General features: G+C 39.7%; 3 protein-coding genes, 1 long non-coding RNA gene and 1 pseudogene across 4 annotated transcripts; 1 reads left to right on the top strand and 4 right to left on the bottom strand.

Annotated features, from left to right (window-relative positions):
• Positions 1-931: 931 nt before the first annotated feature.
• On the bottom strand, positions 932-1,848 carry LOC135675923 (transcription repressor OFP13-like). The gene has a single exon (XM_065186574.1). It carries the CDS (start codon positions 1,629-1,631, stop codon positions 936-938), a length of 696 nt encoding a protein of 231 aa, XP_065042646.1. The 5' UTR covers positions 1,632-1,848; the 3' UTR covers positions 932-935.
• A 2,568-nt stretch (positions 1,849-4,416) lies between these two features.
• Positions 4,417-8,469, top strand: LOC135675922 (uncharacterized). The gene is made up of 3 exons (XR_010514055.1): positions 4,417-5,733; positions 7,718-7,837; positions 8,334-8,469. It is a non-coding gene; the product is annotated as an uncharacterized LOC135675922 (long non-coding RNA).
• LOC135675921 (protein GL2-INTERACTING REPRESSOR 1-like) lies at positions 8,152-8,915 on the bottom strand. Its single transcript, XM_065186573.1, has 2 exons — positions 8,807-8,915; positions 8,152-8,731 (listed from the first exon to the last, which is right to left on the bottom strand). The coding sequence occupies exons 1-2, from the start codon at positions 8,872-8,874 to the stop codon at positions 8,290-8,292; spliced, it is 510 nt and encodes a 169-aa protein (XP_065042645.1). The 5' UTR covers positions 8,875-8,915; the 3' UTR covers positions 8,152-8,289.
• A 1,865-nt stretch (positions 8,916-10,780) lies between these two features.
• LOC103988272 (small ribosomal subunit protein uS5c-like) lies at positions 10,781-15,738 on the bottom strand (annotated as a pseudogene).
• A 150-nt stretch (positions 15,739-15,888) lies between these two features.
• LOC135675920 (photosystem I subunit O-like) lies at positions 15,889-16,887 on the bottom strand. Its single transcript, XM_065186570.1, has 4 exons — positions 16,728-16,887; positions 16,595-16,667; positions 16,331-16,510; positions 15,889-16,241 (listed from the first exon to the last, which is right to left on the bottom strand). The coding sequence occupies exons 1-4, from the start codon at positions 16,807-16,809 to the stop codon at positions 16,148-16,150; spliced, it is 429 nt and encodes a 142-aa protein (XP_065042642.1). The 5' UTR covers positions 16,810-16,887; the 3' UTR covers positions 15,889-16,147.
• Between the last annotated feature and the right edge of the window lie 1,008 nt (positions 16,888-17,895).

Genomic DNA, 17,895 nt, shown 5'->3' with positions numbered 1-17,895 from the left:
TCCATGTATGTATGGTATAACAGAATAATTATCTTAAAAGTGTAAAAATATCATATAGAATAATTGACTTTGTTATTATAGGATAAGAGAATAATATACATTTTATTGGCACTGAAATGAACATCTGACTGCTGGCTTTCTAGGATGAGCTGGTAATTGTGCTGCATGCATCCAACAACAAGAGGTATGCTCGGTACAGAATCCAGTTGTCTGACAGCTATTTTGGTTTCAAGATTTCGGTATGATGTTGAATCAGGCAAACAACTTGTTCAACCCTGCAAGAAGTCTACCACCATGAAATGAAAACTTACAAGCAATGGTAAGCGACCTTCCTCGAGAAAGGGGGCAATCACTACCCACTGTGCACTCCTTTTTCTCTTCAGAGGACATGTTAATTGTACAACTGATATCGTCTATCCATCTAACTTCTACAGTTCTCCCAAACTCCTACTGGAGAAGGACGTTAGCCCAATAACTTTCGCATCTGTCCCTGCTGGCCATAACCTGATGGGAATCATCAACCAGAAGCAGTGCAAGCAGTTGTCATGATCTGCTGCAGCAGCAGTGTTGTTCATTTAATCCATGGCAGCACTTGTCCTGCTCTGATAGAAGCATCTGGTGACATGCCGATGTCTATGATTCACAGAACCACTGTGGTGGCCCTTCCAGCAGACTCTACAAGGAGACAACGCACCGCTGGCTTCTTCCATCAGAGAACGAGGTTGGAAGCCATGAACACAAGGTGCTCATCTAACGACTCTTCCAATAAATAATATCAGCTTAGATAGCATATAGTCTCAGTGCTCTGATATCCGAGAGCAGAAAGAGATGAAGGAGACATCTGTGCTCATCTAATGATATATATATATATATATATATATATATATATATATATATATATATATATATATATGTTTTTGTTGGATTAAAGGAAGCTAACTTGATCCACTGGCGTCCTCCTCTTTGAGTTCCTCGATCTTAAAGGAGTTGGAAGATGATGCAGAAGATGGAGGAGGAGGTGGAGGAGGAGGAGGAGGAGAAGAAGAAGAAGAAGAAGCGAGGCCTACAAGCAAATCCACAAAGGCTCCAACTATGAACCCATGAGTCGTCTTCCCGTTGACCCGCAGATACCAACCCAGCAGCTCCTCGAGCCGCTCCCAGTCTCTCAGCCCGTGCGCCGTCACCATCTCCTCCATCGACCGCCGGAAGTCGCGGTGGGGGTCGTCCGACTCCACGGCCAGCGCGACGCTGCCCTCGAACGGCGGCTCGCTGGCCCTCGCCTCCTCCAGTATCGAGCTCGCCCCGCCGGGGTCGAAGAAGAGCCGGTCCGACCGCACCCCGCGCACGACCGTCTCCAGCGAGCCACCGCCCGAGTCCTCCGACACCGTGGAGAAGCTCTCGTGCTCTTCCGATGAACGGGAGAAGCATGACTCGTTGGAGTCGAAGTACACTGAGTTGACGGTCTTGTAGATGGCGTCGCCGTCGACGTCCCGGAAGGAGCTGGTCTTCGGTTGCTTACATGAGGGCCACGACCAAGAAGAAGAAGAAGGAGAAGAAGACGAGTAGCAAGAAGGCTTCGGTGTGTCCCTGAGCTTGAACAAGAGAGAGCTCAAGCCTAGCTTCCTGCCCATCTGGTTCTCTCAGAGACGGTAAGGAGGAGGAGGAGGAGAAGTTGGTTTTGCTGTGGCATGCATTAATGGAGGGTGTGAAGGAGTAGAAAACTTGAGTTTATTTGCCTTTAAAACAGAAGGGGTGGGTGAGAGAGAGAGAGAGAGAGTGAGAGAGAGAGGCAGGAGGGGTGGTGGGGATGCTGCTCGTGTGAGCATTAACTGTGGTGTTGGGGACTTCATTTGGACTGAATACATCATCGAGTACTACTGGCAAATGATAAAGAAGAAGCTGTTGCAATGGTTATCGATTATCTATTTCAGCCATCGATTTGAGCTGTGTCTACAAGTCCAAATGTTTGGTAAGAACATCAATGATGCCAACTTATTTTATTTCATCCAATCATGTTCAGTTCAGATTCTGTACAATCTTGTCCTCTTTTGCATGCTTATTTTTCACCAATCACATTATTTTCAATCGTAGGAACATATTCCTACAAAACAAGTGCATGAGGTTTGGATTTAATCACATACAAAGAAGGGTCTTGAAGGGGCAGTCATTGTTTCACTTCCTCAAATGTGATCACTTTCACCAGTGATGGACAGGAAAAAAGATGGATCATATTGACTATTGTGATGGATTTTCTGTTCTAAACCCTACAAATGTAGCAATAGCTTAAGTTCTATTGATCAGTCTTCATCTAATCCAAATGTTACAAATGGAGTAACAGCTTGAATGTTGTGATCATGGACTCTTGCAATCATTCTTCTGAGTAAGCATTCAAGGCACATCAATTTTTTGCCTGGCTTTCAATTTGTGTCTGAACAGGAAAAGTTGAATATGTTGTGAGACAATGCATTTAACTTTCTTTTTCTTTTGTGTATGAAGTTGGTAGGAAGAAGAAGATTGAGAAAACCAAAGGAGTGCTTCTGTGCACTCAGATTCTGATGCATTAATGAGAGTTAGATGGATAGATGAGAGAAAAAGAGTTTATTGCTTCACCTTCTCTTGCCCTGTTCCAACTTATTTCCTTTTAGAATATTCAATTAATTCATGGCCTGGTCATTAAACCACTGTAAGGTATATGTCACATCCTACTTCTCATCCTGTTGTAGCTATGGATCAGACAACTCAGATATGAAGAAGAATTCATCTTTGATAAGCAAGCTGAAAAAGAGAAACAGAGATCATGAAAAGAAAACCTCAAGTCTTTTCTTCAACTACATAGTGAGATTCTTCCAACACACCATCTTATATTTTGTGATCTTCTTCATGGATGATTCTATGTTCTGAATATTTGTGGAAGAACAAGACTAATTCCTTTTTTGCTTTTTACAGGTCATGTTTTTATTACAATTGAAAATTCCTTTTGTCATGGCTAACAGTGGCACAATTCCATATTTAACATATCAGTAGGTGGAATCTCTGTTATCTATGGATCAACAATACAAAAAATTGAATCCTAATTATCTCCTGACAAGAGTTCCATTTCTGCATGTGATTTGCTTGTTTCAAGGTCATGAGCATCACATGCATCAAATGAATGACATTGAGATGACATTGGCAGCATGGATGTGCCTTGGATACTCCTAGAAAGTACAAAACTACACCCCATGAAGGAGACAAGTACACAACTCAAATAACTCTTCTACTTTAAAAGCTTTCAAATCCAGTAGAGATACAGGGAGTTGTATTAGGAATCATGTGTTCAAAAGGAAAAGATGTTCATGGACAGAGAGGCCACCTGTGTGTTTTTTTTTTTTGCAGGATTCCACTCTCTTGTGAGCTAAGAAACTCTATCACACACACATATGTTGAGTGTCCTGCAGCAGCCTAAAGACATCTTTAACATGCTTCCTCTGCCACATGCTCAGTTGACCATCCATGTATGGTTGATTGAAATGAATGCATTCTTTTGGGCAGAGGTGAGAGAACAGTAAAACAATTGGAAGAAGCAGTAGGCACAATGTTCTGTCATACAAGACTGAGCTCAGGTAATTTTCAAGTCAGATGAGATTCTACTCTTCCATGGCATGACACTTCTTTTTGGAGTAGACATTTTTGTCTGAGGTAGAACAGTCATTGCCTGATTCAGGAAGAAGTTATTCTGCAAGCTGAGCTTGATGCAATTGCAGGTGATGCCAAGCGCCATTATCAGACTCAATGCAGCATGAGCTGACTTCTTCTCCTTCTCCTTGTAATCAATCATCTAACAAGCACACAACTAATGCATTATTGTATCTGAAAACTTCTCAACATCTTCATCTGAGTGGACTACCAAGGAAACAGTTCATTTCAGCATTTTTTGAGAGCTCAACAAAGATTTTCTCTGTTCATCAACATCATGCTTTGTATGGAAGATGAGACAAGCCTTTGCCTTTGTTTTCTGAATAGATTATTCATCCACTTGATCATATTATCAAGTGTGTTATGTTCTTTGGTGAATTAAACAACTCTGTGTTTGGTAAGGCTGAAGGATATATATATATATATATATATATATATATATATATATATATATATATATATATATAGTAGGTTTCCCCATCTAAATCATAGCCAATGACTTGTGACAATGGTCATAATATGTAATCATTTCAGCTCCATATCATATTAAGATCGGGAGAATTAATAATGGATGAGAAATATTTTGCTCCAATTTATTCTACATGGCATCATTTCTTCGACCTCAACAATTGTAACACTAATTTTTTGGAACATAACGGCCGATATAATGAGTAACGATCATAACGTCCGTTATAATGCTTTGCTTTCCGAACCGAGGTTGTCTGAGCTCCGAGCCTTCGACTCGGCCACTCGCTCACGGCCATGCGAAGGCCTCTTAAGGAATGATTGCGCTGCGCCCTTCCTTCCATCCGCCGCCGACGTCGCCGATTTGTCTGATTAGGGTTTTGCTCGAAAAGATTTTACCTTTGGTCTACTAGGTATTACCACTACACATCGATTTTGCTTTCTTTGAAGAAGAGGGACGTCAATCTTTCGTCGAGGAAGTGGGGGTGCAAAAGATACTTCCTTTGATGACAAGAACTAGGGTTTTCGTGGATCGGAACTCTTGGAAAGATGCATGAAGATGGAATAAAAAAGGGTTCTTTTGGGGATATGTCCCTCTCGCGGAGATATCTTGAAGCTTGATTTTGATTTTTTTGTTGCAAGAAAGGAATCTGGAAAGAAGAAAGTTTAGCTTTTATCACGTCTTGTTACTCCAATTCTATATATACCATTCTCGTTTCTCCTTGGAATATGGTATTGTGATTCATATAAGTTGCTTTCTGTTGTATGGAAGATGAATTAACCATAGTAGTGCTTAGCAGAAGCAGTTTCCATGGACCCAAAAGAAAAATCGAAGATATCGCTGAAGTTGAGGAAGATAATGCGTAGAAATGGAAGAGGGTTCTATTAAATGAGTGTGATGTAAATGGTCTTGACTGTTGATCAAGCTGATGTATGATCATAAAATAAAGGATGGAATGAATTTGACCATCCTGAATCTTATCATCGTTATGTTGGAAGGGGAATTGGAATCAGAACATCCAGATGATAGCTTGTATTGATCCAGGGAAAGTGGGGTTTTTCGTGTGCGGAGAGAACTATAATGATGATTCTGACAGGAACCTCTAGAAAAACCCAGGAAATATCCTATAATTGTGAGCTTGCAATAGCATTTATCTTCCTAGAGCAGGAACCCACAGGGAGAAGTAACAAGTTTAATTGGAAAAGTAAGGCCAAATGCAAGTATAGGTGCTGGATCATTGACCCACAAAATAAGCTGGAATATGTTGCTGCAAAAATAGCACTCAAGAAGGAATAATGACCAGCATGGAACCCTCCGTTTGTAGTTCGACTGGCAGCTACAAAGGGAAGGCAATCAGTTCTTAAAAGTAATGAGCTAAAGTTCTTGGCTTTGAGATTTTTTGAGCTGGAAGAACTCTAGGAGGGCCAAACACACTTAATAGTAGATAGTGCTTTGATGATATTTTCCAGTGGGCAGCCATCACCTATAGGCAGTTGAGAAAGGGAACCATTGGTGAAGAGAAACTGAACGAGGAGATTTTTGATGCCTGTAGATCAAATTTCATCGAGTCTGCAATCCTCATCTATTATCAGGTAAAAGAATATATTGTGATCTAATTCAATTAAGAATGTAAGTTCCTATACCGGATGAGAAGCCTTTTTGAAACTTCATATTTTGGAGATCAGCGTGATAGCCATTTGGATGACATTGCCTATAAGACTTGTGAACTGCAGTTTTTGCAAGGCAGATTTTCCATCCATTTTGTTTCCTTTCATAAGATTTTGAGCAGCCTGAACCAGATATATATTTAAATCTTGATGATCTAGTCCTTTTTACTTTTCTCCCTAGCTGCATGAAACTAGCTCATAGTCCAGTTGCGCTTGTGCCTCCTATGACCAGTTAGTTCCTTGTCCTAATTTGAGTGTGTTGCCAAGGTAAATGGTGAATTTGCCTAACCCCTTCTAGATGGATAATATTAAATAAGACAATCCATAGTAAACATGCCTATTTTCAGGGAAGAAGCATGAGTATTCTTCATAAGTGACGGGGTCAATTGAGAATGACTCTTAAGAGAGATTGAACCAACTTTACTTGGTCACTCTTGAAAGTATTAAAATTCTCGATCTGAATGAAGAGAAAAAGGATTTATATATGCAATATCATTTCTCAAATATATGCACTTGTTAGATATACATCTGTTCTGTTTTATATATAAAAGTTAAGGTGTTTCTTGATTAGGGAAGTAGAACAAATTCATTTTGAGAGAAGGACAAGTGAAATTAAATGATTAGAAGCTTTTTGATATGATGAGTTATTACGAATTTCTTTATCTGTTTCAATGTCTCTGGTATCTACTCTTGTACCTGTTACTAAGCCTGCTTTCATGCTTCTTTTTTGTTTTTTTTTCTGTGATTTTCCACTGTCATGTCACATCAACCATTAATTTGTCATCCTGGCAACTTGGATTTAATGTTATGACCAAATAGAACTTTTTCTATTATTTACATCTATGTTACCATTGGTCAAACTCCTGTTAAATGCTCCAAATGGATGAATAATCAATTGGTACCTCCTCTTTCAATTCTTTGGCATAATGTGATGCATTGATGTGCTTATGCTGATGTGTGTGTGATTCATGTGGTGCCTCTGGCATCATCCATATCAAATTCGTGTGGATGAAATCAGGAGTTTGACCTTCACTATATAGAAGGATGAAATCGAAATTGCAAGTTATTGGCGACATGGCACTTTGTAGTTTGTACAACTGCTGGTTAGGGACATGCATTCTTAGGGGGAGAGTTGAAGTCTCTGATTTCTCTCTTTCAACTAACACATCACTAGCCAGATAAAACAGATACGTTTCCTACAAGGGACTTCTTAGTTGGTGTGTGTAGTCATCTGCATGGTTGGCTATGTGGCTCTCTCTTGGTTTATCAGCTAATCTTATGTTGATTTGTGGTGCACATAGAAGTTCCTTTTCTTTTCCTATCTTGATGTGGTGCTATATTTTCCAGTGAAATGAATGCCTATATAACAAATATTCAAAGGTGGATGTGACTTCACTTGTCTCTTGTCTTCTCTGAAAACTACATTGTGTATGTTACATTCAGACAGCTGTGCTATAATTTTGCTCATGTTCTTCCTTGAAAAATATCCTGTATATACCACTTATGTTCTTTGACTAGAACTCTTTGATCTGCATCACTTGTTTTGTTATGTCAAAAGTATCTACTTATGGTCCAACCAAAGTCTTGGTAAGTGGGGCAGTTTGCAGAAATATGGGTTGGTGGGTGACAAAGATGCCCTTTGGATCAAAAGAGGATTTATTTAGGGAAAATTGTCAAGAAAATCTGAGAGTATATAGATGGTGAAAATGTATCTTCCTTGTATTTTCTGTTATTCTATTTGTAGTTTACAATGACAAAAAAAGAAAAAAAAAATTAAAGACTACTTGTGGGGAGGATAGCAGAAAGAAAAATTAGGCACTGCCTGAAAGGATGGATATCTATGGCTGTGGGTTATTTTGCATTCAAAAGTCAAAACTAGATTTTTTTTATTTTTTTTGGATTTATACAGAGAGGTGAAGAAGGAAGAAAATCTGAGCTGTTGTTCAACTGTGGAACACCAACAACATGCAATCAATGATGTTGCTTTGTATATATCCAAAGTGGAGTGTAAGAAGAAGAAGAAAGAAAGGTGAGGGGTGCAAATGGATTGAATTTATCATCTGATCTACACAAATAATATTCTCAACTCTGTCTGTCCATTGCTAGCACATTAAATTCTCTTTTTTGATTGATTTCCATTAAAGTTTTCAGTGTCCCTAATCTTCCAGACTGCATCTCATTTTACACAACAATCTGTGTTATACATAAATCTCTCTTCTTTATATAGCTTAAGAAATATATGTCTTTTTTCATTGCATCCATGAATTATATTATTGTAAGGATTTCTTGAATGCATCAATTCTCCTTTCAGCTATTTCTACAAATCTAATCTGAGCACGAATATGAAGAGAAGTGCTCGTTTCATGAATCCTGCATCACAGTATTAAGACCAAACACAGATAAGAGAGTTGCTATTGTGGAAAACCTTTCTGACTCCTGCAGAAGCAAACACAAAGGTCCCATTTACATCGAAGAGACATGCTAACAATCGTAGCTCATCCTGCCCTTCTTGTTCTTGGTGGCAGTGGTGGTGGTAGTGGTGGTGGCCGCGGCGCCGCCGCCGTAGAAGTCGAGGAGGACGGTGCTGCTGCACTTGGGGCACCTGAGGTCGGCGGCGGAGAGCATGACGTACATGAGGCAGCGCGGGCAGCCGGCGAGCACCATGGACGGCGCCGCCGTGGGGCTGACCGGGGACCTCAGCCCCAGCTCAGCCTCCGAGGACAAGCACGAGCTCGGAGACGACAACGATGAGGACGAAGCGTACCCCTGAGGAGAGGCCTCGTCGCGGCCGCTGGCGGTCGGCAGCAGCGAGAGGTTCAGCTTCAGGTCCACCTTCTCGCTTCTCCGGCTGCAGCTCATCCTTCCTCCTCCCTCTGAATCCACAACCAAGCGGAAATGCTCCACATCCAAGAAGAACGCCAGCCTTAATATAGAGGGAAATGGAAGGCGTCAATGTCTTCTATTAAATACAAAGCTACAGGTACTCCATTTCTTCTACCTCCATCCTTCCTTCCTTCCTTCCTTCCTTCCTTCTTCATGCAACAACAACGTGCAGAGTTGACTCATGCATTTTTCTCACGAAAAGGAACGGAAAAAAGAAGACTTCCCTTCGAGTCACGCAATCATAACAAGAAACCCTCTCTCTCTCTCTCTCTCTCTCTCTCTCTCTCTCTCTCTCTCTCTCTGTTTGTGAGCGTGGGATGTGGTCTTCTTTGTTGTGTAGAGCATGCATCACTCGATCAATCAATGAGCTATGCACACCAACAAATGGGTCTTTGCTTCCAATTTAATGTAGCGCTAAAAGTCGTGCAGCTTTGCTCGATTTGTCCTCTCTTATCGATGAAGTGACGAGCATTCATTAGTGTCACTTTGTGTGGACTTTGGTGCATGCAAAGCCAAGTCAATCTCTCTCTGTCTCTCTGAGCACTAATTAATGTCACTCGGTGTGGACTTTGGTGCATGCAAAGCCAGGTCATTCTCTCTCTCTCTCTCTCTCTCTCTCTCTCTCTCTCTCTCTCTTGGTATCACAAATAAAGCCATGAGTTGAATTACCAAGTGCAACTAGGACACAAAGGTTGACCTTGTTCATTTGCATAGATAGGCCTATAAGCTATATATCAAAAGTCAAAGATCATGTAGGAGATTAAAATAAAAAAAAAGTCCTTCACATGGAGAGATTTCTCAAATAATGAATAAAAAAATAATATATCATGACATTTGTTTTGATTCATATTCCAATCAATTCCAAGATTTATAGAGTTTTAAAAAAATAATGTTTACATGTCTCATTCCATGTGATCAATTAATTATGATAAGTGCATGGGGGTGAGTTAGTCATTTAAATGAGGCATCAGTACTTAGTCCCCAAACAAAACAAAACAAAAAGGAAAATTAAGGTTAGCACATCCATTATGAGGCCAAACTTTTTTAATGTCACCCATCATGATTCATCAACTTAGGACAGAAATTAAAGATGACCCCCCCAAGTCATCCTCATTACTCAAGCACTTGTTGAGTTGATGATGGAAATGGTAAAATAGTGGGTATTTATGTAGTTGGTGATATTGGGGAAAACCCACCATGTGCTATCCATTATGTCTCCACAAGACTTAAGGAAATTAATTAGAGGATTAATGGTGGAAGGGAATAAAAAACATGCAAGGCATTAATTGGAGGTGTAACTTAATTTGGGGGTAGAGAAGGAGTAGTGGTGGAAGGACATATAGAATGTGAATGTCATTGGTTGTAGATGGCTCATCAAGGGGTAGTGAGCCAAAGATATTAATGTGAGGGGAAGGGAAAACTTCCAAGGCATTGATTGGCCTCAATCTTTCTTTATCTTGATGAACTTTGATGAGCCATTAATTGAGTGGATTGCATTGTTGCATGGTTCCAAGATGCAAAGCATTGAAAAAGTTCATCATGAGTCCAGATCTATTTGGCTTTGCCTTGAACTAATGGTAGAAGGTCATCTTTTCCCCCATGAAGGCAACACACCTCATGACAACTTGTAAACATGCATGCAAATACATGGAAATTTGAGGGAGTCACTGAGAGGGCTAAACATGGCATTAACTAAATGGGTTCATCCTAGGCAGCTTTTAAAAGCATTAGATATGGATTCAAACAAAAGCAAAAGATATTTGGATGTCATCATAATCCAAAAGCTTTAGCTAAGTAACTACCTTTATCTTTTAGTTTTATGACTTGTGGTTGTGGAACTAGTTTTCAATAATTTCTCCTGTTCATCAATAATCTGGTCATATTAGTTACTATATAGGTGTTAGTAATTGTTAGATTTGATCTCCTGATAATGATGGTGAATAAAATTAAGAATATTAGATAGTTACAGTTTTTCCTTGTCAAAAACAAAAACCATAAATCACAATTTGCTAGACATTCATATTCAACAAACAGATTCTTATGGTATCATACAAACCAAATTAAATTCATTGTGGAAGACCAAAAGAAATCACAAAACACAGTTTGCTGGACATCATCAGCATTCAACAGATATGTTCTTTAGGCAACAAGGATATCAAATCCAGGTATGCCAAGAAAATTATCATCTCCTTCATGGAGTAACAAAGAGTGCTACATATTTGACATCTGCTGTTGTTTTGTTACCACAGAGCTCCAAGGGTTTTCATTTTGCACTATACATACCATTTACATAGTCTAGTCTTTGTTGCATTTTAATGTCATATTATCAGCACCATCATCCAGGTATATGCAGCTCAATAATTTCAAATTTAACCTCCTTTACATGACTTACATGGATCTATCACGCATAAAATGCTATGTAGGAAATAATCCAAACTTCCATTTCAAAGTTATTCTCAGCTAAAACCCAGGAAGGCTCTTGAGAATGTTACAGATAGCCTGTGTTCCTGCATAACCGCATTGAGTAGACAACGCTTGGATCCTGTAATGAAAATTGAGGATCCTGTATCAAGAGATGTTTGATGCAAATTGCAGTGCCCTCGTATGGAAATTGAAGAATAGTTCATTTTGCAACTCTTTTCACATCAAAAGTACCAAGATTGTCAAGAAAGTTTGCATATTCACCTATATCATCCACAGGTTCAAATGCAATAAATAAACAATTATCATGCATAATATATGTTCTGTATGTTAGATAATTCAATAATAACAACAATAAAACTGTAAGTCCAAATTATTTGGGGTTGACTATATGGATCTTTTGCCGTCATTGAAATCTGTAAAAAACTATATCTTCAATTAAGTTCAGATTATTTAAATCTGTATTTATAGTTTCTATTAAAGTCTTTTAGGTCTTCCTCTATCTCTTCTCGTTCCATTAACATTAATTATTTCATACTATCGCATCGGATGTCTCATATGCACATGCCCATATCATCTTAAATGATTTTCTCTCTTTTTATCCTTTATCGAAGCAATACTTAGTTGTTTACGAATAAAAATATTTAGAAACATCAAATGCATCATATGTGTTAGATAATTACCTACATTAAATAATTAGAAAAATAAAATGCATTCACTTGCCACGAAAGCAAAACAAACGGTTACACAACATTGAAGATTTAATTTTATAAGATTATTCTAATTGAGTATTGAGCAGTTGAGAAAAAATATATTAAAAAAACTTGTGTTATCGAGATGAGAATGTTGAGATGGATGTGTGGAGTTACTAAGAAAGATAAGAAAAGAAATATTTTTATTTGTGAACAACTAGATATCGTTTCGATAAAGAATAAAATAAATGAAAATCATTTAAGATGGTATAGGCATGTGATGAGGAGATCTCTGAATGCAATGGTCAGAAAAAGTAAAATAATTAATGTTAGTGGTACAATGAGTGATAGAGGAAAACCTAGAAGACTTTAATAGAAACTATAAATAAATATTTAAGTACTATGAGCTTAACTAAACATATAATTTTTTACAGATCTTAGTGGCAACAAAAGATCCATGTAGTAAACCCCAAATAGTCAGACTTACGATTTTGTTGTTGTTGTTATTATATTCTAACTGAATGAAAAGTTCGGAGATGTTCATCCATAGGATCTATGATACTTTATCAACTTCTGAAGTGGCAAATAGTAAAGAAAAGCTATTAATAACTTATTACTATGAAAGCATGGGCACAGCACCCCAGACGGATGATTCCAGCTATTAGTTAAAGCAAAAATAAATGCAACTGATAAAAAAATATGACGACAACAATAACAACAAGCCATAATGTGCCAACTGCAAATGATAAAAAATCCGTCTATCATACGATGTCTAATTAGTGAAGATATACAGATAAAAGTAGCATCAGTTTTGCCAGCATAGAATGCAATGTTAAGTTAGGATTGGGGCATCTCACATTTTGGGTTTCACATCAAGTTCTTTTATGGTAGCTACACTGATGAAACAAAATAGGAATTCATCATATTCATGCTTGTCGGGTCTCAACTCCAACAGTTAGTTACTGGCTGCTTGAAATTCTTGTATATTGTTTTTTGCTACCCAAGCCATGTAGGACAGAAGTTGTTAATGTGCATGATGATGGTAAGACATAATGACAGCATATAACACCACATATCAAGCACCTTCTTCTTTGGATAGAAGAGAGAGAGAGAGAGAGAGAAGAATTATAAAAAAGAGAATATTGATAACTAGAAGTGTGTCAAGTTGTGATGCCTCATAGGATAACAAAATGATTTCATTACGAACTATCTTTCTAACTCACGCATGTTTCCAAGTGAAGTGGGACTAATAGCCACTACCTCATCCTCTTAGCCAACACTTACTGATCTTTATTGACCACGGTCTTTTAAGGCAGGGGTTGTGTGCCGGCTTCTCTTGCTGGGAGTGGGGGAGGGGTGAGCACCCAGTCAATTCTCCTGGTTTGGCTGGAACCCTTCTTACAAGGGTTGACCAGCCTTTTTTTGAGTAGGAGTGCCACTCAAGTGGCATAAACTATGTTCCCATCTTATCAGCTTTAGACTCAATTTGAAGGCTTCATCTAATTAAGAAAGATCATGCTGCAACCTTCTATTCCGGGTAAAATTGAGCTCTGCTGTCATATCAACTGGTGTCTGCTCATCATCCTATCAGGAGCATAGATGGACATAACAATAATGAGGCTGTTGCGTCATAGAAAGTACTGAATGGACATCAAGAACTACAGTGTACCACCAAAGTGTTGTGGTGCCCATTAAGGATCAGGGCTGACAATTTTGACTGTTAGACCTAGCCTTTGTAAGCCTGAGCTCTGCTGTCATATCAACTGGTGTCTGATCATCATCCTATCAGGAGCATAGATGGACATAACAATAATGAGGCCGTTGCGTCATAAAAAGTACTGAATGGACATCAAGAACTACAGTGTACCACCAAAGTGTTGTGCCCATTAAGGATCAGGGCTGACAATTTTGACTGATAGACCTAGCTTTTGTAAGCCTTTTAGGCCGAGTCTTGGACTGGGGAGGATGCCTTTGGATCTATGTTGGTGAATAAAGATCTTTGGAACAATGTCCACGCAAATGAAAATCCTTAATTGTTCCCTTTCTTTATGACATTCACCTATGTTTTTCCTAGGCTATTGATGAAAGCATATAACTTTTATCAAAACTCATGAGCTTGAATCTTAATTGATTTCACTATATGGCTAAATCATTATCCAAAAGAGATGCAAGAAATCTCATCACTCAAATGTGCTAAAGCAAAACGGACTAATTAGGAGGTCCAAACTACAATATGATTCTGGCAATATGTTAAACTAGTGTGAACAAAGAAGTTATTTTAGGACCATAGTAACTTGGAATATAGAAACACTTTGCGGGGAAAGAATAAGAATATCAATGATTAGAAAGAAATAGAAATAAAATAGAATGGACAAAAAAACCCAAAACTTCAAATAGTCATATTATTTATCTCATGCCCAACATTATCGAAATTTATAGCATGCAAAAGTCATTCAAAATGGAACAATAAAAAATATGCAACAGAAGCAAAAAAATCATTTTCACGAGACATATTGAGATATGTCTACAGCTTTTGTAACATATATGAGATTAAGTATTGTAACATTTTAAAGACATTAGCGGCGTGATACCTAAGCATCAGTCATCGCATTTTATTTTCCTCAAGATTGCTCTCGTTCCAGTCCCAAAATCATCAGATACAACATAAAGACATGATACTAACACTCAAATATCGAACACATCTTGGCATTGACACCAAGTGCGATTTCACCATACTGACATAAAAGAGTTGGCTTTAGATGTAACTTCTATGATTCCTCCAAACAGATCAACTATAACAACAAACAATTTCTTTTGAAATAAACATAACAAGCAATTTGAAGCAAACATTGTAACAAGAAATCATGAATCAAAATTCTAACTTTGCAGTAGAAATTCACCTGTGAGGGAAGGTCAAGTACTTGGTTACGGGCACCGACACAATGTTTCTCAGGTCGTTCACGGCGGACTTGGCGATGGCATCGACCACCTCCTTGGCCTTCCCGACCCCAACGCCAACCTGCATCTTCTTGTCCCCGACCACCACGATGGCCCGAAAGGGGAGATTCTTTCCTCCCTTGACGACCTCGGTGACCCTTCTCACCTGGACGACTCGCTCCTCGAACCCGTCATTGGGCCTGTCCCGATTCTTCCGGCCGAGGAGGCCGCAGGCCTTCTTGACTTTGGCTTCCATGACGTAGACGTCGTTGCCGAGCACGGACTCACCGCTGTACGCGGGGCCATAGATCTCCTCATGGGCGGCGGCGACCTCCTCCTCGGACTCATGGGGCAGCTCGTCGAAGGCGGGCTGGGGGACATATCCCTCCGGAGGAGCCGGGGGGTCGAAGACGATGTCTGCGTTGGGGTTGACGTTGTCGAAGAAGGAGGTGTCAAAGTCGGCCGACCAAGTTGGGGAGGATTCGGTGGGGAACGGAGGAGGAGAGGAGCGGGGGGTTATGGAGGGGTTTGAGGAGGAGGCTGCTGCGATGGGAAGGGGGGCGAAGGGAGAGGGAGGAGAGGGCGGCGGCGATGGCCGCTGCAGAAGAGGCCATCGTGTGTTGTGAAGTCGGGCGTGGGAATGTTTTGGAAAGCAGAGAGACTGTCTTATCTCAATACCTCATTTTAAACCCACAATTTCTTTAAATATATATTTTTAGAAAGGTTTTTAATTAATTTCTAAAGGAATTTTTTTTAATTATCTCAAAAATTATTTATTTATTTTTATAAAAATTTGATTGTAATGGATAAAATACTCACGAATTTTACTTAAATCTATAAATTGCCTAACAATCCAAATCCAAATATTTGGATTTCATACTGCCTAATCTATAAATCAGGCAATGTTTGGAATCCATAAATATGAAATCCAAATTGCCTAATCTATAAATTGTCACTCACATCTCTCAAAGCTTAAAAGCACTAATCTGACTCTTCAGATTGATGAGCTTATGAAGAAAACCTGTGGGTGGCTGCTACAATAATTTATCTTAATAAAGATGTAATCTGCTCATTTTGGCTTTTGATCTCTATTTGGACATCCATTGATATGGCATTTCCAGATCTAATATTTGAAGAATCTGAAGCATCTTGGAACCAATAATCTAATTATCATAGGCCAAGAGATACACACATACTGGTGGAAAATAACACCTCACAACACCTGTCTTAGATTTGATGCCCTTCTCATCTGTAGTATGCATTCAGTCCATTTGTATCTCCTTACATCTCAACATATCAGAGATGGCATAACTGAGGAAGAAGAAGAAGAAGAGGAGGAGAGGAAGAAGAGAGAAACAAGTCTCATATACAAAGAGAGGAACCACCACCGAGTCTACAAGATCTTTCTATGGGAAGTAGTCCTCGGTCCTGCCTTTGAATCCAATCTGGCCGAAGGTGAGGCAAAGGAACAGCCCCAGGTGCCATGTTACCATCCACAGCCTGCAGCATCATCCCAGACAACTCGATCAGAGCAAGAAGATGAGCCATGAATCTAACCTAGTCGTCCTCGGGAAGGAACCAGTTCTTACCAGAACTGCGATGTGAGAGCCGGGCCTGTCGGCCAGTGAGCCAGCTCAGTGCCGATGCTCTCGAAGAAGAGCCCCGTCAAGCTCTTCCCACCGATCGCCGGAATGCTCGACGGCGCGAGCCACCCGATCAAACCGAACCCGATCACGTTGAGGTCGGTGCGCAGCCAATTCCTCTCGAAGCTTCTCCCACAGCCATGCACAAGGACAAATCACACGTAAACATCCATCTGCAGTCCTCAAAGGTGGGGATAGTGTGATCCTTACCAGGTGAACCTTCCACCCGAAGCGAGCTTCAGCTTCAGAGGGTTCCTTGCGGCCCCCCGAGTCCCGATGAAACCTGTTGAATCCATGGTTAGATCTATCCAAGATAGCGAAAGGCCATGATCAGTGGTTGTACCGGAGGCAAGGGAAGGCTTTGACGAAGGGCGTGCGAGGGAGAGAGGAGATCCCAAGCCTGCAACACAGGAGGTCGCTGCCATGGCTGCGAGTGGCCTTCGTTGCAGGTCACTTGGTCCTTCCCAGCTATTAAAGAAGTAAGATGTGTGTGCATGTGGAGGCGAGGAAGAAGGAGATATGGAGAGAAGTGCATTTTTCTGTGATGTGGATCACTTCTCATGGATGCTGTGGATTCACCGCAAGCTGGGTGGCGAATGGGATTATGGCAACTGGATATATGGATAAGATGTGCTCCATAGTTTGTCGCCCTCCTTTGCGCTTGGATATCTCACCCTGCTAAATTGCTGGGTCCCCTTGGCTCATCCAATGTGTGTTCAGGATGATTGATGACCACCATTTCTGCTGTCTAAGTGAGTTCGAGAACCATATTGGAGAAGATGACTATGGTGTGATTCGACGACTATGGTGAGAAGATGCATGACGAAGAAGCTCATTCCTTCACCATCTACAGAAAGATATACGAGCATCTGCTGGTTTCTTCATGTCGATGGAAAGAAAGAAGAGGATGTTCAGCAACAAGGAGAGGACTAATCATATAACTAACAACAACAAACAATAATGTCCTGACAATCTAGGAGTAATATAGAGATCAAAAATCTAATATCGTTAATATTAATTTTGATCAGGGTCTGTCGTACCGAGCCGTACTGCCCGATACGGGCGGTACGTACCGGTCCGAGAGTACTGTAGTATTGTAACAGTGCTACAGTACTCGGTACACCTGGATGTACCGCTCGTTATACTGTATCGTACCGGTACCGAGCCCAGGTCGAAATACTGGTACGATACAGTATTGCGAACCTTGATTTTGATATCTCTTCCAGCTAAAACATATTTTAATTTTATCTTAGACGACTCTCTATCATTTTATCACCCAATGTAGCTAAAGTATCTTTCAAGTAATATATGTAGCTCAATAAATAAATAAATATATATATATATATATATATATATATATATATATATATTGAGTAACATCAAATTTTTTCTATCATTCATCCAATTATGATTCGACATATAACAGCAAAATTAGTAATTAGGATGAAAAAGATAAGATCTTAGATTGTAAAATATTTTACAATCTAGGCTCAATATAAAATATCAAAGAA

Source organism: Musa acuminata, chromosome BXJ1-6, assembly GCF_036884655.1.
Source record: "Musa acuminata AAA Group cultivar baxijiao chromosome BXJ1-6, Cavendish_Baxijiao_AAA, whole genome shotgun sequence".
NCBI lineage: Eukaryota > Viridiplantae > Streptophyta > Magnoliopsida > Zingiberales > Musaceae > Musa > Musa acuminata.
Note: the sequence above shows the minus strand (reverse complement) of the source record. Positions and strands in the feature narration are given on the sequence as shown.

Bases quoted from the DNA above. Each gene is read 5' to 3' on its own strand.
- LOC135675923 (XM_065186574.1), bottom strand. From the start codon at position 1,631: ATGGGCAGGAAGCTAGGCTTGAGCTCTCTCTTGTTCAAGCTCAGGGAC.
- LOC135675921 (XM_065186573.1), bottom strand. From the start codon at position 8,874: ATGAGTCAACTCTGCACGTTGTTGTTGCATGAAGAAGGAAGGAAGGAA. The intron at 8,732-8,806 runs GTAGAAGAAATG...CTCTATATTAAG, and splicing joins GGAAGGAAGGAAGGATGGAG to GCTGGCGTTCTTCTTGGATG.
- LOC135675920 (XM_065186570.1), bottom strand. From the start codon at position 16,809: ATGGCAGCGACCTCCTGTGTTGCAGGCTTGGGATCTCCTCTCTCCCTC. The intron at 16,511-16,594 runs GTAAGGATCACA...CTGTGGGAGAAG, and splicing joins TCGGGTGGAAGGTTCACCTG to CTTCGAGAGGAATTGGCTGC. The intron at 16,242-16,330 runs GTAAGAACTGGT...ATGATGCTGCAG, and splicing joins GCTCTCACATCGCAGTTCTG to GCTGTGGATGGTAACATGGC.